The sequence below is a fragment of the Ruditapes philippinarum genome, unplaced genomic scaffold (assembly GCF_026571515.1).
Source record: "Ruditapes philippinarum isolate M1 unplaced genomic scaffold, ASM2657151v2 ctg13213_1_1_1_1, whole genome shotgun sequence".
Classification (NCBI taxonomy): Eukaryota; Metazoa; Mollusca; class Bivalvia; order Venerida; family Veneridae; genus Ruditapes; species Ruditapes philippinarum.
In genome coordinates this window covers 2366-24902 of record NW_026863479.1, presented here as the reverse complement: position 1 = coordinate 24902, position 22537 = coordinate 2366, and the positions used below count along the sequence as shown (strand labels likewise).

The window sequence follows — 22537 nt, the reverse complement described above, 5'->3', positions numbered from 1 at the left end:
AACATTCTCAATCTGAAAATGTAATGTATGATAGTTATTATATCAAATTATCATTTTTGGAGGAAATAAACTTACAAATTTTTACGTTTCAAAAACAAGCACATCACTAAGAATATAAACATGTAAACAATAAAAAACAGACTTCATCATCTATCAGCTAACTGAATTAAAAGTATAAGACTGTTTTAGCTCAAATGGCCATTAAACAGTTTAAATGAAAAATAACAAAAACCCAAAGTATATTATTTCAGGCCTGATTGGCCTTCTGTTTAGTTCCAATGACTTTACGGAACATAAGCAAAGTTTTCTTAATGAAAAACATTGACTGCCCTGGCATAGTTAAATTCATCTGAGCTGAGGGTAATTGGGTTTAAAATAAGAATCTAACCACTCAGCAAATGAGATCCCAACCAAAATGAAGCTTAGAAAGTAATGAAAATATAGACTTCCAGTAAATAAATGTCATGGCGGCATGGCCGAGTGGTAAACGTGTCAGTCTAGTGATCAAATGATCGCTAGCCGCATAGGTTCAAAACCCCTCAGGGGCAAGTCGTTGTTTCCTTGAGCAACAATGTTTACACTTGTTGCTCTACTGGTTGGTTCCAGGAATGGATTTAAAAGTGTGTCTGTAAGCTTATAGCTTCCTACACAATCAAACTAAAATAAATTCTGTATAAACTAAATAAATCTTATAACATGATAATAACTGATATCAGAATCTGATGGGTATCATAGGTATAAAAGCAGTAATCATAGGCACCCTCTTTATTTTCATTTGCCAGTCATGCATTTATTGTCTTATGATAACACCAAGGAAATTGTCGGGAAATAGTTGGCAGTACTTACTTCTGAACCATCTAACTTTGATCTCTTGATGGACTTTGATTTCCCGCTGATCCAGTAAAGATGACCTTTCTTCTCATCATAATCTATAGCTTTTGGGTTGCGTACATTTTGAATAGGTAGAACGACATCGGGAGCCGTGTCAGTGTTTTCATCATCCACTATCAACCGGCTAATCTCTGTCTTCTGACTAAACAAGATGAATGATTCCGGTGGTGAGCACGTTTGGTTGTTAGCATCAAGTGTGTAATGAGTTGGACAGGAACATTTCTGCCTTTCCGTCTTATTGATAGCATCAGGCAGGGCAAGACACAGGTTGGAGCATTTTCCATTGTTTCCTAGACAACCATTCCAACCTGGAAACAATTTAAAAAATATTTTTTTCTTGTCTACACATTTTTACAAGTTTAATAACAGCTGCAGTTTTTAGGAGTTGTATATCTCAAATACCAGTCTTAGTCTATAAGCTTTTCACAACAACAATATTACAACTTTGATTTTAGAATTTATAACGACTTGTAACAATAAGAGCTGACCTAGTCATGGTTTACTAAACTTTATACCATCTTCTTTAAAAGGTGTGTACACAAGTAGTAAAAAAATATGTCATTTAAATTATATGCATAACATACCAGATTGCCTTGAACCATGAAATATCAGTAAATCCATGACATTATCCACATATTCTAAAACTATAGTCTGATTATTTCCTGTTGTTTTGTTGGCTCTCTCTATAGTCTGTTTCTCCATATTTGTCCAGTATAAGTAATCCTGATACTGGGTCAAGGCCATTGGGCCCTTCTCTGTATCTGATTGGACAATTTTTTTACGATCTTCACCTAAAAATAATGATATATATAAATGAAACTTAAAACTTCTGCATTTGGTCCTGCTGTAACATTGAAAGTTCACATACTGAAAATCCTAGATTCTATCTGCTGTGCTTTGAACTAAAATTACTTATGAATCTCCTTAAAAGACAAAATCCCAGAACAAATGTTTTCACAAAGCTAAATGAAATATCAGAAATTACAATCATCAAATAACAATAACTTATTAAGCATTGTAGAATATGTCTAATCAAGTATGATATATAAGCTTAACTGATAAAATATTAATAATTATAAAATAGTTTTAAAACAATTCAATGCCATTGCACAAATTTTGTTTAATCCATGAAGAAATATGAAGTTTTCATTACTTACATGAATATACAAATTATAGATGTGTAAGAGACATGTATGTGTTATACATACCTAACATATTTGCTGATTCTATACATTTATTGTCAAAATCTGTCCAGTAGAGGCGTTTCTCTATGTAATCTATTGTCAACCCATAAACTCGACCCAATTCAACTGGCAGCTTCTCACGGTGAGTTCCGTCTAACCATGCACGCTCTAATTTAGGAGGTTGTGACCAATCAATCCAGTACATATATCTGTAAATTACAATTCAAAAAATATAGAAAACACAAAATAATAATAATAATAATGTCATAAAAAATAGCTAGGCAAGATGACAATTTCAATTCTTTAAATATGTCAATATACATGTGTATAAAAAAATGAATTGGAAGCCATATAAAGCATATTTGATACCAAACTTAATCAATTTTTAGAGGGTATAAGAATGACAAAGAACAGGGTTTAAAGTCAAACAAACACTTTTTATGTCAACTTTCTATTTTTACCAAAGAAATAGACACCAGATATCATCTAGAGAAATTGTTATGTGTAGAACGAGTCTGATTTTATAGGGTAGATAGTTTCTTACAGTTATCTTTTCTTGCAAATTAGAATATACAGAGTTAACGAGCCAATTAGTTTGAGATCACAGCTGAATAACAAGTACATAAAGTTCATCAGACTTGTATCGGGACTCTCAAACTTATAAATAACATTACTGATATCTTTACACAACATATAATAATTAAACATACCCATTTGGTGGATCTAGAGCTGTATCTTTACACAACATATTATAATTAAACATACCCATTTGGTGGATCTAGAGCTATAGCTTTACACAACATATACATAATTAAACATACCCATTTGGTGGATCTAGAGCTATAGCTTTACACAACATATAATAATTAAACATACCCATTTGGTGGATCTAGAGCTATAGCTTTACACAACATATAATAATTAAACATACCCATTTGGTGGATCTAGAGCTATAGCTTTACACAACATATTATAATTTAACATACCCATTTGGTGGATCTAGAGCTATAGCTTTACACAACATATAATAATTAAACATACCCATTTGGTGGATCTAGAGCTATAGCTTTACACAACATATAATAATTAAACATACACATTTGGTGGATCTAGAGCTATAGCTTTACACAACATATACATAATTAAACATACCCATTTGGTGGATCTAGAGCTATAGCTTTACACAACATATAATAATTAAACATACCCATTTGGTGGATCTAGAGCTATAGCTTTACACAACATATAATAATTAAACATACCCATTTGGTGGATCTAGAGCTATAGCTTTACACAACATATAATAATTAAACATACCCATTTGGTGGATCTAGAGCTATATCTTTACACAACATATAATAATTAAACATACCCATTTGGTGGATCTAGAGCTATAGCTTTACACAACATATACATAATTAAACATACCCATTTGGTGGATCTAGAGCTATAGCTTTACACAACATATAATAATTAAACATACCCATTTGGTGGATCTAGAGCTATATCTTTACACAACATATAATAATTAAACATACCCATTTGGTGGATCTAGAGCTATAGCTTTTGGATGACTAAGACCTTCCCAGACAAGAACCCTTCTTGATGACCCGTCAAGTCGGGCAACTTCTATACGATTGGTTTTAGAATCAGCCCAATAAATATTGTGAGCGACCCAGTCGACTGCCAGACCTTCGGGTGCAGTTATTCCAAACTTAATTATTGTCTCAATAGAACTGCCATTCATGAATGCCCTGCTTATAGACTGTAAGAAAAAAAACATGACAACAAGTGCACTTGACAGATTATTAATTGATAAAAACTCCTACATGAGTTGCAGAATAAATGTGAAAATTTTGTAATTAATTTTAGAAAGAGAAATTGATCATGCGAGGATTATGTAACTAGGTGCATTACATTCAGTTTAATCATATTCTTTTGTATATACATATACATACATGAAATTTCACAATAATATAAACTAGAACTATCACTAAATGTGATTAATACCCCCACAAGTCTGCTTCGGAAATGAGGATGTTACTAGTAACAGAATACCTTTTAAAAGAATTGAAACATAGAGTTATGGTTGTGGGCAATTAAAGATAATTGTTGTTCATATATGTTGCATTTCCTTTGAATGTGGTTGGCCATTGATGAAGTTTAATTGAATTACTCTGTAATAAGTCCAGAAAGACAAAGAAAAAGAACAAAGGGCAATAACTCTATAAATACTGAAGATAGAGTTATAGTTCTTGTGCACTGCACTTCCTCTTATTGTGCTTGACCATTGTATGAAGTTGTTTAGAATTCCGGACAAGGAAAAGTATCAAAGGGCAGTAACTCTGTATTTTGTCAAAATGGAGTTATGGCTCTTGTGCACTGCACTTCCTTTTAATGTCCTTGACAACTGTATGAAGTTGTACTGAATTCCAAACAGTAGTTTTCAAGTTATGCTCTGGACAAGGAAAAGTAACAAAGGGCAATAACTCTGTAATTAGTCAAGATGGAGTTATGGTTCTTGTGCACTGCACTTCCCCTTATTGTGCTTGACCATTGTATGAAGTTGTTTTGAATTCCAACCAGTAGTTTTCAAGTCATGCTGTGGACAAGGAAAAGTAACAAAGGGCAGTAACTCTGTAATAAGTCAAGATGGAGTTATGGTTCATATGCACAGCACTTCCTCTCAATGTGCTTGACCATTGTATGAAGTTATAATGAATTCCAACAATAAGTCTTCAAGTTATGGTCCGGACAAAAGAAAGCAATGGAAAAGAAACAAAGGGCAATAACTCTGTAATTAGTCAAGATGGAGTTATGGTTCTTGTGCACTGCACTTCCCCTTATTGTGCTTGACCATTGTATGAAGTTGTTTTGAATTCCAACCAGTAGTTTTAAAGTTATGCTCTGGACAAGGAAAAGAAACAAAGGGCAGTAACTCTGTAATAAATCAAGATGGAGTTATTGTTCTTGTGCACTGCACTTCCTCTCAATGTGCTGGACCATTGTATGAAGTTATAATGAATTCCAACAATTAGTCTTGAAGTTATGGTCCGTACAAAAGAAAGCAATGGAAAAGTAATAAAGGGCAATAACTCTGTAATTACTTTAGATAGAGTTATGGTTCTTATGCACTGCACTTCCTCTCAATGTGCTTGACCATTGTATGTAGTTATATTGAATTCCAACCATTAGTCTTCAAGTTATGGTCCGGACAAAAAAAGAAGGCAATGGAAAAGCAACAAAGGGCAATAACTCTGTAATTACTTTGGATAGAGTTATGGTTCTTGTGCACTGCACTTCCCCTTATTGTGTTTGACAATTGTATGAAGTTATTTTGAATTCCAACCAGTAGTTTTCAAGTTATGCCACGGACAAGGAAAAGTAACTAAGGGCAATAACTCTATAATTAGTCAAGATAGAGTTATGTTTCTTACGCACTGCACTTCCTCTCAATGTGCTTGACCATTGTATGTAGTTATATTGAATTCCAACAATTAGTCTTCAAGTTATGCTCCGGACAAGGAAAATGCAACGGACAAAAAAAAAAGCAATGGAAAAGCAACAAAGGGCAATAACTCTGTAATTACTTTAGATAGAGTTATGGTTCTTGTGCACTGCACTTCCCCTTATTGTGTTTGACAATTGTATGAAGTTGTTTTGAATTCCAACCAGTAGTTTTCAAGTTATGCCTCGGACAAGGAAAAGTAACAAAGGGCAATAACTCTGTAATTAGTCAAGATAGAGTTATGGTTCTTGTGCACTGCACTTCCTCTCAATGTGCTTGACCATTGTATGTAGTTATATTGAATTCCAACTATTAGTTTTCAAGTTATGCTCCGGACAAGGAAAATGCAACGGACGTCTGGACCGACCGACCGACCGACCGACCGCCCGACCGACCGCCTGACCGACCGACCGACCACCGAGTGACTCCTATATACCCCCCCAAACTTCGTTTTTGGGGGTATAATAAAATACATTAATGTAAAATAATAATACAAAGGGTAAAGCCAAAAGTTATAACAACATTATTAAGGGCCTCCCATATGTGAAATATATTGCCAAAAGAAGAAAAAAATAACTTCATGTATAAACTAATGGGTGTTCTATCAGAAATATATATCAACAATTTCCTTTTGTTTGGGATACAGTGAACTTGAAGCTTAAAAACATTATAACAATACTGTAAGTTTGTAATGTTGAATTTTATTTGTCAATTATGATACTATCTACATTGTATACACACAGCTGCTGCAGATTATATGAAATAAGTTTTATTTTCATCAAAAAAAGTAATGGAGTACTATAGATTGAAATTCAATATTAAGACATTTGACTGTTTATATGGCTGTATATAAATGGTAATTTGCCATATAACCCATGCTAATAGTATCTAGGGCTATATAACTTAAAACTGTTAATAATGTGCCATATAACCTGTTTTATCATTAAAACTATTGAAATATCATTCTTACCAATAAATCCCCATCAGTCCAATATATTCTATTATCTCCTATATCAAAGTCCAGCGACATAGCTTTGTCAATGCCCTTCAGTGGTATTGGCACAACTCGGTGAGACTCTGAGAGTGACACTCGTTTTATATCTCGCTCCCTTGTAAACAGGAGAAATGCCTCCGGCACTATACATTTCTTGCCTTTACTGATGAGTTCAAGCCCCATTGGACAGGCACACTGGGCACCTTTTGGTGTGTACAGGCACAGATGGCTACACCAACCATTGTTGTTAGCACAGTCATTCGTACCTGAAATATTTTAGTGTTCTTTTTGTATTTATATTCATTTAAAATGCATTTCAAACATAAAACAAACATAGAATATTGCATGAGTTCGCTTTTTTGATGTGCTGTATCAAGCAAATTGGTTATTCAAAATTGTTATTCTACCGACAGGTCAAGCATGAATACACATTCAATAAGAGTAAAACAAAATTAATCCAGATGTACTTCTATAGTTGGAAATGAAATTTTTCTTCATCAGGTCTAAATGTATAATAAACAAATATCATGCAATGAAAAATTATCAAGTATAAATTGATAGAAATTTGCCATTTGTGAAAATAAATTTGCCATTTTGTGAATGGAATTTTGCCAGTTTGTGAATGAAATTTGCCAGTTTGTAAACAGAACTTTGCCAGGCTGCAAATAAAATTAGTAATAAGTGAATGAAATTAGTAATTTGTGAATGAAATTAAGTTTTACACTTGTACCATTCATTGTAAACACTTATCTTCTGCAAAGATTTGTTTTTTTCCCACAAGATAGTTACAATATTAATCACCTTGTAGGTTGATTGCATTTTTCAAGTAGTTTAATTCTGTATTAATGAACTGTGATCCACTTGAGAACAGCTTAAGTGTAGACATGCAGTTTAAACAATTGACTGTATAATAAACCACAAACTGCACAGCTCCTTGTAATAGTCCCGGAACATGATTGTTACGACACAACAAATCTGACACTAATTACCTTAAGCGCCTTGATTGTTCTCTTGAAATGGGCGGCATTACATTCAATAATTTTAAAAATAAACTCATTCAACCCTTATTTTTGGTATGTTTTTTCTCCTTTCTTCCTCTTAATGTTATTTTTTTGTTGGCACAAGCATTTGTTATTGTTTGCATATCAAATTCACATCTGTTTTGCCCAACTTGTATTTTATCAGTAACAAATCTATTTTCAGAAATAGATTTAACTGTTAATCAATGTTATTGTGATATTATGCATGAGAAAATGCTTGTCTCAGGTCTATACACTTAATCATCAGCTTTACATTACTTCAATAAGTGGGGAAAGTACTAGTTTAGGAATAAATTTTCAGGATCATGGAAATCTGATAATTGGATTTCATTGTTACAGATATGTTTAACAATTAAGATTTGTAAGAAGTACAGCTTTTCCTATCCATAAATCATACCACCAATTATATACATCAATATCTGAAATGCCCTGGGTTTTCATTTTTCATCTGAAGCAATAGATGTGCTTATTAAAACAACCAAATTGGCCAGCGGTCAAGGAGGATATTTAAACATACAGACTGAAAATACAACTGATTTTAACAGCATTTTAACTGATGATATGGATCGCCAATCATTTTATAATGAAAACATTGAATGCCTATGGATACTCCTCAAGGTTGCTCTGACAATGTTAAACAAGAGCCATCATGATTGGACAAAACATGTTTTTTACTCAAGGGCCATAACTGTGACAAAAATCATAACACCATAAGATACCTAACTTGGTACTGATCATTCCTGTAAAGTTTGGATGGAATTGCACCAGTAATTTTTGAAGAGTAGTGATCATGACCTGGGCAAGCCTCGGGAAAATGAATACTATAACATAAATCGCAAAAATAATAAACAAGGATACTAACTGTTCATTGACACAGGAAAATCACATATAAAAACAACCCACAAAATGTCATATCTAAAGCATAGAAAAATGTTGTTTTCATTACCTGCAGTTTTCTTCACTTTAACTGCCTTTAGCCCCATCAGGTCAGGTAACTGGTCTATAATTAGAGTTCTGTTTCCTCCTGTTCTCTTATTTACTCTCTCTACTGATCTTCTTTGCCACTCCGTCCAGTATAAATAATCACCTACAATAAGCATTAACAATCAAACATGTATTAACCCTATACATCCTTCATTCCAGAAAAAGAAATCTTCCTCCATTTTCTGATTACAGTAAAATTACACCTGCAATGCAAATTATTGATGTTCAGGTGTTTAAAATATTAAAATCTTCCTAATAATGTCAACAAGAACCCTCAATAAGACAGCAAACTACTATTCTCAGCCATTGACAGTATAACAAGAGCCTAGATAATTGTAGGAATCAACAAAGAGGAAGATTTCATTTAAGTTACATGACATAATTACAAACAAATCATCTAAGAAATTATTAATAATCTGTCAACTAATAGTATTCACTTGAAACTTAATTCATGTCGTCCAAATTATAAATGAAAGTAATTGTCAAAGAACCATAACCAGAGCTTTTGTCTTCTATAGCATGGACCATTACAGGGCTACTTCCCCAAAGAAAAATTCTTCAAAATCATGCAGTTTTCCCCCAAAATTGAAATATCATCAAGTTTTTTCTTCCCATTTTAAAAATATACCATGCAATTTTCCCCCAAAATTAAGGGCAGGGCTGCTTCCCAAACCTGTGAAAAAAAGCCCTGATAACTATGTCATGGATTACTGAGATGCGGTATATAACAAACATACCTAGTAAACTAAAGCCAAATAGATGCGGTAGATTGTCTTTAACTAGAACTCGGCGTCCTGTACCATTCATGTTGGCCACTTCTATTTTATCAAGTTTAGCGTCACACCAGTATATCTTATTATCATCGTAGTCCACAACAATACCATTGGGCCAGCCAAGGTCTTTGTCAATCACAGTTACTCTATTTGTGCCATCCATGAAGGCTGTCTCTATTTTAGGAACAGCTCCCCAGTCTGTCCACCACATTGTTCTATTTGACAAAAGAAAATACATTACAGTAAACTCCGCTTATAACGAACTCATTGGGACATTCAAAATATGTTCCTTATATCCGGAGTTCCTTGTAAGCATATAGCGAATTAGTTCCTTGTATTAGGAGTTTTTATAGCGAACAGATTTACATATAACGAACTGATTGTTAAACATCGGCCGCCATTTTTAAGAGCATTTGATTAAGAATAATTAGTCATTTATTCTTTTTTAGACACAATACCCGAGAGCGTACATTTTGGAATTTGAAAAATCCTTAGCTATTTCAGTTTTAGTTTTACTCTCTTTCTCAATTTTTCATAAAACATCATATTTTGTTTCTTAACTCAGTGTTTTTCGTTTTCTTTCAATGAATAAGAATAAACAAGATTTTCCATTTTTCTTCCTTTTATATTGAATATCTTCTATTATATTTTAAGGGTGACTTTAACTTATGAAATATAAAGATTTCTTTTCATTTCAATCAAGCATACTTTGTAGTTTTCTATGGATTATGTTTGCAAGCATGCGTGATTATGTTGAAAACCGATAATTATTTTACTCGAGCAAAACTATTAAAGAAAAGAAATTATAGAATAAAAGGAATTACCGTTTTATCTTTGTGACAAGAACTCAAGCTAAACATGTCCTAAATTGAAAACTATTACATACTTCTATACAAAATCATTTTCATATATTGAATTACATACAACAATAAACGGTACATTCCGCGAGTTTTATTCCGTGCCAGTTGAAAATGCGGGATATATTTACGAATAGCCGATATTTGAAGTTCGTTATAAAAGTGTAATTTTATGCACTTTTAACTAAATTGGGACTAAGAAATGAGTTCCTTATAAGCGATAATTCCTTATAACCGTGTTCGCTATAACCGCATATTTTTATATTAAATAAAGAAGGGCAAAATTCGGGCCAAAATAAATTGTTCCTTATAACCGGAAGTTCGCTATAACCGTGTTCGCTATAAGTGAAGTTTACTGTATACATCTGACCTAACACACTTTTTGTTAGCAAATGCAGGTAAACAAATATAGAGCATTTTCAACACAAAATATAACATTAAATTTCATTAAAAAAACATGTTGCTCATACAGAAGCCTAACTTTACATCAGAAGAGTTTTCAGCAAGTTGTATGCAACTGATTTATAAATAAATAGCTGAGACATATTTCACATCAATTATAGCTTTCAACAATAATGCCAGAGGTATGACAAATGTAAGATATGGATGAAAATATCTATCATGAATATCATTGCTTTCCCTAACATACCCTCTCTCTGGATCTAAACAGATTGCTCTCGGCTCATCAAGATTTTCTGATATGAGAATTTTCCTTGATGTTCCATTAAGTCGAGCCACTTCAATACGATCAGTACCCGTATCAGTCCAATATAGATTGCGTCCTATCCAATCTACAGCTATCCCATCCGGATGATCCACTTCTGTGTCAATTAATACTGTTTGACCTGAAACACATGGTAAGTTACAAAGTTATTGTCACCTATGCTTGAACAAAATATTTACTCTCTTCTAAGAACCGGTATACATGTATATAGATATAAACTTAATCCTTAAACCATGTCGTTTTGTAACATCCATTTTTTTATTATAAATTTAGGGGACATACAGATGAAAATTCAAAATTAATCAGTGACAGGTACTGAACATGGTAAGACTGCAAGGAACATTCAGGCTGACTTGGCTGTATGCAGTTATAGATGGGCAAGGGTTAAAATCATAAACCTAACTAATTCAAAAACAAGAAATGTCGAACAACACATATGCCTCCTTTCTTAGCCCTTGACTCACATAATTGGTAATTTTGTTACATTAACTTGCCATTAATGGGTACATGGAAGTGTTCAATTATGGAAAAGAAAAATAATGAAGACTTTGTGATAAATAAATTTTCAAGATAATGAGACATTTAAGGCCCCTGTGACCTAGACCTAGAACTAGTTACCCAAAATCAATAGGGGTCATCTAATAGTTATGACCAATCTATATTAGAATTATGAAGACTTTGTGATAAATACCTTTCAAGATAATGAATAGAAACCATACTAACATTCAAGAAACCTGTAACCTTGACCCCAAAAATGAATTGGGGTCAATTACTAGTTATAACCAATCATTGAATTTGAAATATGAAGACTTTTGACATTTAAGGCCCCTGTGACCTTGACCTTTGATCTAGTGACCCTAAAAGCAATACGAATCATCTGTTGGTTATGACCAATCACTATGTGAAATATGATTTATGATAACATGTAACAATTTTCTATTAGTATGAACCTAAATGATAGTAACTTTTCCTCCTTTTTACATGAAACCTCATGCACTTTTATTAGGCAGAGTTTCGTAATAACATCAATATTAATATAATCCTATCAACTCTATTATCACATGACCTCTTCTTTTATATTCTCCACCAGATGGCGCTGATTTGATGATAACTTAATTATAAAACAATCAACAAATATTTCTAGCCACAAAATATTCAATAATTTCCTAAACAAATTACCAACCATAAAATATTTATGTTTCCAATTATCTTAATTGTATCCACTTCCTGGTTAACTTATCAATCAATCTATTAATTCCTATTTACACAGACAAGATCTCAATGTTTCATTGACAATTTTTTGCACAAATTACAGCTCCCATACAGCCAGGAACCAGATAAGATCTAAACCCACAAAAAAGTTCTGCATTTAAAAAATTCAATTTGCAGTACCTGTTCCATTAAGAAAGGCCCTTCTTATAGCCCTCACTTCATCATCTGTCCAATATACATATCCCTCCACGGGATCATAATCTATAGCAATAGAGTGTTTAATATTGTCTAGCTGCAGTACTACGTCTGTGAAATCTGGGGTATCAAGTGAGATCCTCCTTAAGTCAGTCCTACGAGCCAGCAGTAACATCTCCTCTACACCTTAAATAGCGAAAATAACAAAATTAGAATTATTTCGCAAAGAAAATTGAGTTCAGTTTTACTTTCCTTTCTCTAACATTTATCTTGAATTTGAAAAAAAAAATGTTTTTTTTTGTTTGTTGTTTTTTTCCCCCCTCTTTAAAACAAGATTTTATTTAATACACAGTCTGTTTCCAAAAAAATTCATCAAAATATTTACAAATCAAATACAGAATTCATAAAAGGTTCCAAAAAAACTGTTGATTCATGATCATATGATAAAGCTCGATGATAAACAACAAAGTCAAATTTATTGATAGTCCAACCATTGAAAAACTTCAGCCCTTAGTGAAGTTTAAGTCTGCTGGCAGCAACTGAATAATTATACTGATGCAACCCTTGCACACTTATCTGATCATGGTGTACTACGTTTGCCATTATGTAGATTATTTTTTATTAAATTGTCCATAAAATAGATGGATGGTTTTGTCCAGATTGAAAAATGAACAAGTCTATAAAAGATATTGAGCAAAGTAAAGTGTTAATTATTGCATAAACTTAATTCCTAAAACTTTTAGAGTGTTTCAGAAAAGGAAAGACAGTGATACATTAATATAACGGATATGTTGTCTCCAGCTAAAATCACAAAGTGTGGGTTAAGTTTCCTTAATTCAGAAATTTGACTTTGAAGGCGACCTGGTAGATAAGAACATATTCAGTAAGCTCATCGATGCCCACAGGTCTGTTGTGTCCAAGCATTAATGTTGTAGCTTATAAAATGAAAATACTGGCCATATTTTGTCTAACGAGAGACAGGTATATAAACAGTCTACACATTTCAGGATATTGTTTCCTAATATAGATTTCCTTTACACATATTTTATATAATCACATCATTAACATGTTCCAAAAAAATTTCTTCATTGAAAATGAAGAAAACAATTAAAATTTATACTACGTGATTCATCATCAAACAGAAGAACACATTCGAATTAAAATTTTAGAAAATACCTGTAAGGCATGGAATAATGCTAGAAAACATGTTCATACTTAAACAATATGGTTTCATATGCAATAAAAGCAGGATTTTTTTCATCAATATATACCGGTACTGTTTCTTAATGATATTTTACTACTTCTAATTATATAAACTCTTCAATGTATTCAATATGTCTATCTATTTAGCTCATGTGCTTATTTTGATTATCATTAGTCTCTGTGGTAAAAACAAGCTGATAATGTACTTGGAGGAGAGGAGAAAAATCTCTTTAAATTCAAAAATATTAAATGTTCTTGGCAGTGCTCATTTCTGAAATTGTCCAAATGGTCGCAAAAAACAACAACATGAATACAATCAGAGAGCACCCAATGCAAAATATATTTTACATTTCGTTCAGTAGTTCAACCATTGTGTAAACACAACTAAATGTGTGCAAATGTTCACGCTAGTAACAACTATTACCTGAAGGGCTTTCAGCATAAGAATGCTAAAAATACATAAAGTACCCAAATGTTCAGGCTTGTTCAGATCTACTGTTATGTTGTTGATGGTCCAAGAGTTACTGTTGTTATAATTCTAACAATTACATATACCCCACTATGTTTTCTAATATTATAGATAAAAGTATGGCTTGAATTTAATACTGTTTAAATTCCGACTTACTTGACAAAATCAAATTTATGGAATTTACAAAATCAAGGTAATTATAATTCACAAACAACTACAGTGCAGAACAATTAAGTATTACATGTAAATTAAGGGAAAGAGTTATTCAGGTGAGCTGTAAATTAAACAAAATGCATTAACACATTAATGTCTTGGCAAAAGATGATTATTTCAAAGTAGAATTACAATATGATACTTAAATATCAGCTGAATAACAGCGTAATTCAAAATAAATGCTCGAGTAAAATAGCCTAAACATTAATATAACATAAATAATTAGTCTAGAAATTACATTAGTGCAAGTATACCTGGGGCAACAACTTCATTGACCTTCAAAGTCGGAGACAGGAAAATGTAAAATATATATACAAAAGTGAATCTGCATTTAATATATAAGATGTAATGGAATGATAAACACTTGAATTAATGTATTTTGTCTGTGAAGACTTTATGATAACATCTAACATTTTAAGTTTTTTTTGTTCAATTTCAACATAGCAAGATAGACAGATACATATATATCTACCTCAAAGAGACAGATGAAGTGAGTTCTGATATTTCAAGAGATACCATTGAATGGTTGTTGAGATATAGTATCTCAAGTTTTGTTACTTCTGAAATAATGTCATATTGTTAATAGCTTTATTTCAACTCAAGTTCTAATAGTTACAATTTTGTACAATCAAAACGTAAAATAAAAAGCTTGATTTTGTGGGATAAAATAAAATTGCTGCAGTAAATTTGAGGCAACATGAATGCCATAAGTTCTGTTTTGATAAATTATTGTTCAGGCTTGATAAACAAGCAATTATCATAGTATTGCAAGCAATCCATAAGTACCCTACCGGTTAGAACCCCATCATCATTCTGAAGGGCCATTGGCCAATCACTTATGTTTCAATTTTTCTCTATTTTAAGTAAACTTGTTGGAAAAGTTCTTTAAAAGTGATCACAGGAAACAGTTTTTATGAACAGACAGACAGACGGACTGAAGGACACTCTAAAGTTAATATTTGAAACATCCCTGTAACCAAAATATAACATTTTAAAAGCAAAATTCTTAAAGAGGAGATAACTCTTGAATTAATGATGCAATTTCATAAAAATTTTCAGCTCTTTTTGACTTATCACAAATATTGTTATATTTGCCATGTTTTTAGCCTATTTGTTGCCAAGGCAACTGATATTTTTTCAAAATAGGAAGAACAGATAAGACATGCATAATATCAAGACTGCTATCTACCCATATGTCAAGTTTCATAAAAATATTTCCAGTACTTTTTGAGTTATCACTGGATTCAGTTTATGTGTAAAATTTGCCATATTTTCAGTATATGTGTTGCCATAGCAACCAGAATTTTCAACATAGGAAGAAAAGAAAAAGACGTGCATAATCTCAAGACTGCCATCTACCCATATGTCAAGTTTCATAAAAATATTTCCAGTACTTTTTGCTTTATCACTGGATCCAGTTTATGTGTAAAATTTGCCATATTTTCAGCCTATTTGTTGCCATAGCAACCAGAATTTTCAACATAGGAAGAAAAGAAAAAGACGTGCATAATTCCAAGACTGCCATCTACCCATATGTCAAGTTTCATAAAAATATTTCCAGTACTTTTTGCGTTATCACTGGATCCAGTTTATGTGTAAAATTTGCCATATTTTTAGCCTATTTGTTGCCATAGCAACCAGAATTTTCAACATAGGAAGAAAAGAAAAAGACGTGCATAATCTCCATACTGCCATCTATCCATATACCAAGTTTCATAAAAATATTTTCAGTACTTTTCAAGTTATCGCGGGATCCAGTTTTGTGGACGGACGAACTGACAGACGGACGGACTGTAAACCTAAAGTCCCCTCCGGTAAACCGGTAGGGGACTAATTATTCTTTCTCTATTTTTTTGAGTCTGGAAAAGTAGCACCTAGACAAGAAAACAATCTCCAAAATGGCCAGAGAAGCTTGATATACCACTTGTACTTCATGAACATAAATTTACCCATATTTCCCTTTTCTTAGTTTAGAGATAAATGACAAATCCCCTTCATTTTGCTGTATTACCTCAAAGTAAATAATTCTAGCTTTTATTTAATAATAGCTAGTAGAGGTTCTGCATCATGATTTCATGGTGTTAAATCAGAAAATGGCAACATTTCCCTTATTTTTTGAGTCTAGAATTTCTTACAAGCACCAAAAATTTGGATTATTTAAGTAAGAAACAAATGGTTTTCAGAGTCTGTCTTCATTTTCTCCTCTTTGTTTATAAAAATGGACAAGGATTCCAAATCAATGCATTTGGATTCCACACCGTCTTTTTTATTTACCAGTTTAATTTTGAAAAAGGATTGTTGTTAAATCACAATGTCCTTTAATTAACAAAATGTCCTTGGTAGGTTTAATTACTAACCAAGGTAAATTACTAATGAAATTTTTCAATTTTTATAAAGTAAAGTAGCTTAATATGGTTAAATATTGTGCCAACTCATTTTTCTAATTTTTTTTTTTAAAGTAGCAACAAACAGAAAGAAAACAGAATAATAAAACACTTTACAAGGCAAATGATGACAGTATTCAAAATAACATTTCTCATAAAAAAAACCCATGTAAATTACATGTAAAAATGGAGAGCTGTGCAATCTATAGATATGTTAAGCCCAGGTGTTTGTTTGGCTGCTAAACAGTGGATTTTATCATCATAAAACACCATAATGTTTACCATTATATAATCAATCATTTTTAACATTCCTTGATATGATCTTAACTATCATAAATTATCAATATGTATACATGATCATACACAAAAATAGCATATCATGGAAGTTTCTTTTTTTACAATTTACCGCAAAACAGATTTTCTTTTTTATGCACATTTAAAGTTGATATGACATTTAATGTACTTTAAATTTGTATAAACAGTGTAGAAAAAAAACATATTGAAAAAATAAAATTACTAATTAAGCTATAAAAAGATATCTAAAATTACTAGTCTAATTAAACTCTTCCCCTTACATATCTTGTTTTACTATTAATGTAATTAAACTTTCAGGTATTTGTATCAAATCAATTAAAAGAATGAATTGATGAATCTGTCAATCACTAGTAATACAAGTGATCTTGGTGATGCCAGTCATCAATTAAGACCACACACAATTACTTAATTGATCTAATAAGCTTAAAGTTTAGTCTGTTGTTTTCTAAATATAGGATAAATACCATAAAATCTATATTAAACACCCTATAAAACATCATGTGGTGGTATGGGTTGGGTATTAAACATAATTATTATATCATGCAGTATTTATGTTATTGAAAATTTCTGCTTTGAAAATGGACTTAATTATTGCAATAGAAATATTAAAATTAAGTTACTAACAGTGTAGATTTAGTATTGTAGTGTTAGACTGCTAACAAAAAAGACAAAATTGTCTCCAATGATGGTATAAAGCAAGCCTAAGCAACATATTTATAAGATATGTTGAAAATTTTCTGGAAAATATAACAAGCAAACCAGACACTATGAAGGTTAATGGTCATGTTTCCGGATCTGACAGGCATGGTCATCAACTTAATAATTGATAGAATCAAAGACCATAGAGGACTTCAATTCTAAAATAAAACCTTCTGAGCCTCCCTTTCACTTAAAGAAGTATGTGTGCAGGGTGGCTATTTGAAGGATTTAAAGAGAGTGATCATTTGTAGGGGGTATTTGGAGAGGATGTTTTTTTGAATGGGGCATTTGATGTGGAAAGGGTGTCTTTTTGAATGGGGCATTTGGTGTGGAAAGGGTGTCTATTTGAATGGGGCATTTGATGTGGAAAGGGTGTCTTTTTGAATGGGGCATTTGGAGAGGATGTCTATTCGAGGGGGCATTTGGAGAGGATGTCTATTTGAGGGGGCATTTGGAGAGGGTGTTTATTTGAGGGGGGTATTTGGAGAGGGTGTTTATTTGAGGGGGGCATTTGGAGAGGTTTTCTATTTGAGGGGGGCATTTGGAGAGGATGTTATTTAAAGAGGGTGTCTATTTGAGGGGGGCATTTGGAGAGGGTGTTTATTTGAAGGGGGCATTTGGAGAGGATGTCTATTTGAGGGGGCATTTGGAGAGGGTGTTTATTTGAGGGGGGGGGCATTTGGAGAGGATGTCTATTTGAGGGGGCATTTGGAGAGGATGTCTATTTGAGGGTGCATTTGGAGAGGGTGTTTATTTGAGGGGGCATTTGGAGAGGGTGTTTATTTGAGGGGGCATTTGGAGAGGATGTCTATTTGAGGGGGCATTTGGAGAGGGTGTTTATTTGAGGGGGCATTTGGAGAGGATGTCTATTTAAAGAGGTTGTTTATTTGAAGAGCAATTTGGAAATGGTGTTTATGTGAAGGTTCTATATAGACAGGGTGTTTATTTGAAGGTGGCATTTAGAAAGGGTGTTTATTTGATGAAGAATTTGAAAAATATGTTTATTTGACAGGTTTACGTTAAAAGAAGAGGTTTTTCATTTTGATATGTTACAAATGTCACCAACACTATTTTTCCCCCCTTACCTTAAATGTTTTACAACCTTTAAAAACTTTGATTAATTTTCATTAATGATTAACTGCAATAACCCCCAGGTAAGTTATAAAACTGTAAATGTTAAAAGTACAATTACACCATGTATGATGCAATGAAACACTAAGTGGCAATTTTTTATTATAACCCCCTCCCCTTTCAACATTTTACATCAACCAATTAAAGGCATTATTAAAGTCATTTAACATAAAACAGGATGATTATTGTATTGGACAACAAATTTCATTAAAGAAATAAGATTCTACTCATTTTCTACAACTTATTTCAACTGGTGACTTCTTAACAATAATGAAAACCTCTTAATGAAGGTCATTAAAAACAAGCAATTATCATAGTATTGCAAGCAATCCATAAGTCCCCTACCGGTAAGAGCCCAAGCAACATTTTGAAGGACCATTGGCCATTCACTTAGGTTCCTATTTTAAGTAAATTTGTTGAAAAAGTTCTTTAAAAGTGATCACAGGAAATAGTTTTTATGTACAGACAGACTGAAAGACACTCTAAAGTTATTTTTTAAACATCCCTGTTATCAAAATATAACATTTTTAAAATCCTATCATGATTGAAGAAGTTGGAGTAAAAATTACCAATTTTCTCAAAAAAAAGTCTAAGTTCAAAAGGGGCATAATTCTGGAAATAGTCTTGCTAGAGTATTGAACACTCACAAATGTGAGTGACAATAAGAAACATTTATATGAAGTTTGAAGTAGATACATTCAGAAAAAGAAGTTATTAAAAAAAAACAATGTTTTTTTCATGAAATTTCAAGTTCAAGGGAGGTAATTCTGATAAATTTTGTGCTAGAGTTGTAAACCTTGTCACATATGATGTGGTTGATGACAAGCAACTTATATTTAAAGTTTGAAGAAAATACCTTAAGAAATAAAGAACTTATAGTGAAAAAACTTAAAAACTAGAATCAGAAATCTTGAAATTCAGTCTATTTGTTGCCATAGCAACCAGAATTTTCAACATAGGAAGATAAGAAAAGGATGTGAATAATTTCCATACTGCCATCTATCCATATATCAAGTTTCATAAAAATATTTTCAGTACTTTTTGTGTTATCACTGGATCCAGGTTATGTGTAAAATTTGTCATATTTTCAGTCTATTTGTTGCCATAGCAACCAGAATTTTCAACATAGGAAGAAAAGAAAAAGACGTGCATAATCTCCATACTGCCATCTATCCATATATCAAGTTTCATTAAAATATTTTCAGTACTTTTTGCGTTATCGCGAGATCCAGTTTTGTGGACGGACGGACTGACGGACGGACGGACGGACGGACGGACGGACAGACGGACGGAGGGTAAACCTAAAGTCCCCTCCGGTAAACCGGTAGGGGACTAAAAAACTTGCCTTCAATCCTTTTTCATGTTTTACATTATTCAGATTTTTTTCAAAAGAGCTATGCACTATTTGATCTTGTTAAATAATAAATACTGATCTCAGTGGTCTGCAAAACTTCATTTGGGAGGGATGCATTTAGGATGATTTGATGAATTTCAATCAATGCTTGCTTAGAAATTGTTAGAAAACAAAAACTAGTCAATGTTCATAATGGTGTAATTGCTGAACTTGCTGCAAATATGCATACACTGTACCTTCTTGTGCTAGGAAAACTTGACATGAAGTTTCAATAAACAAAATAACATAATAGATGGGCAAGACAAGACAGCCACTATATATATATACATCGCATATCCCTACTGAATGCCTAAAGTTGTTAATATCACAGATTTTCTAGATCCAACAATAGCATGAAGCGGCCAAAATGGTCAGAATTCACAAATATGCAAATTGGCACGGACCTAACAAAGATGCTGTTAATGCTTCAATCTAATCATATTAATTATCATAAACAGACTTGTACATCTTTCAATCTGGACATAACCATACAACATTTTTAGGAAAAATTTTAAAATATGTACTCACTAAAAAGTAAACAGTGCAGACCATGATCAGACAGCAAAGCAGTGCAAGCTGTCCTTGGTCTGCACTGGTAGAATCTGTCTCCGTCCAATGATTTAGAAGATCATATAAAGAAAAATGAGCTGCGTCACAACAAAACCAACATAGTGCGTTTGCGACCAACATGGATCCAGACCAGCCTGCGCATCTACGCAGTCTGATCAGGATCCATGCTGTTGCTTTCAGTTTCTCTACTTGTTATTGAGTTGGTAAGCGAACAGCATGGATCCTGATCAGACTGCGCAGACGCGCAAGCTGGTCTGGATCCATGCTGGTCGCAAACGCACTATGTTGGTTTTGTCATGACGCGGCTCAAATATCTTACCATCAGCACATATCTTCTCTCCAGGAAGTAATCGGACCCCAGTTGGACAAGCACACTTGTATCGCGGAGATATTGGTGACATCAGACACAGATGAGAACACCCGCCATTATTACTGCCACATGGATTCTCGCCTGAAATAGTTGTATAAAAAATTGTCATCATCATATATTGTTTAACAAATGTATATACTGTAAAGCATCTTTACAACTTAAAGAAACTCCACTTAAATAGTTTTCTATTAAAATTTCTTAATTATATGCTCATTTTACTTGTCTAACAATAAACGACTGAAAGTGTTTGGTTGGTGACATTATTTGATTAACCAATAGAAGTGTTTCATGAGGAACTCATCAGTCTATCCCCAAAGATGTCATTTAGAGGATGGAAGCCATAATGACTGTCTCAAATGCATTTTAGACCTTCTCAAAATTGAGAAAACACTTATTCTTGTATGTGATAAAACGAAAATAAGGACCACCTCAAATTTAAATTTGACTGACTCAGGAAAATCTTATTGATAACCCTCATTATCCCCACTTGCTAAATCCCATCACCCCCAGGGTGGACAGTTAAACACTGTACATGTACATAAACAATTCATCTTTATAATAAGGTCATACTAAAAAGTCATATTGTTCTGTGCAGTTAATTCTCTAATCTATTCAGTTGTTGTATAATAATACATTCTAGTTTTTTGTCCAAAACAATGGAACATGGTGGGAAAAAGGAAATAGCACAACAACCTACTTACAACACTTAATACTGTACAACTCCTAAGGTCATGATAAGTATCCTAATACTTATAGTATACAAAATGTAATCTATGTATAAAACATTCATATGACAGTGGCATTAATCATTCAATTTGTTGTCCTAAAATTCTACAAGTGTTTCAATTATCAATGCTTCAATTTTCAATCTATTTTATTTGTACATGTACACAAGCTCTTGTCAATAAAAGTTTATCTAAATCTACCCCAAAAATGCTATTTAACTTGAAAACTTTCTGAATTTTCTAAATGGACTTGTCAAGCTTTCTTTGGGAATATCAAGAAGAATATTAAAAGCTAGTCAGTCAACAGTGTCTCAAAGTTCGGGCATTAAATAATTGTTTGGCTGTAGTCAATGCACTGCTCGTGTCCAATTTCGTTGACTGCCAAAACTTTCGGAACCCAGAGAGATAGCTCTATTGGTGAGGGTTTCAACTAGAGTAAATTTGTGATGTCACTATAGTGTTACCATTGTACTTTTGTGTTGTCTTGCCGAACAACTGTGACCATACTTAGCACCTGAACCCTGCCAGTATAGGGCCTAGCTGGTCAGACTGCTAATGTAGATGCTTGCCTAGCTCTATACTTATGGCAAAGACTATTCATTAACATTTAATTGGTTAAATGATAAGAAAAACTAATTGCCTTAGGGTATCAACTTAAAATATATTAAAATTTGATTGCGACACAATATATCATGACTTGATT

The 22537-nt window shown here is 32.8% G+C and overlaps 1 protein-coding gene across 1 annotated transcript; it reads right to left on the bottom strand.

Annotated features, from left to right (window-relative positions):
- Nucleotides 1-846: 846 nt before the first annotated feature.
- Nucleotides 847-21190, bottom strand: LOC132722187 (low-density lipoprotein receptor-related protein 6-like; the record flags this gene model as incomplete). The annotated part of the gene is given in 10 exon segments (XM_060706636.1): nt 847-1199; nt 1476-1682; nt 2100-2284; nt 3614-3840; nt 6554-6843; nt 8564-8704; nt 9339-9589; nt 10881-11076; nt 12348-12548; nt 21059-21190. Coding segments are annotated over 10 exon segments (2183 nt in total), but the record flags the coding sequence as incomplete, so codon positions are not given.
- Nucleotides 21191-22537: the final 1347 nt, after the last annotated feature.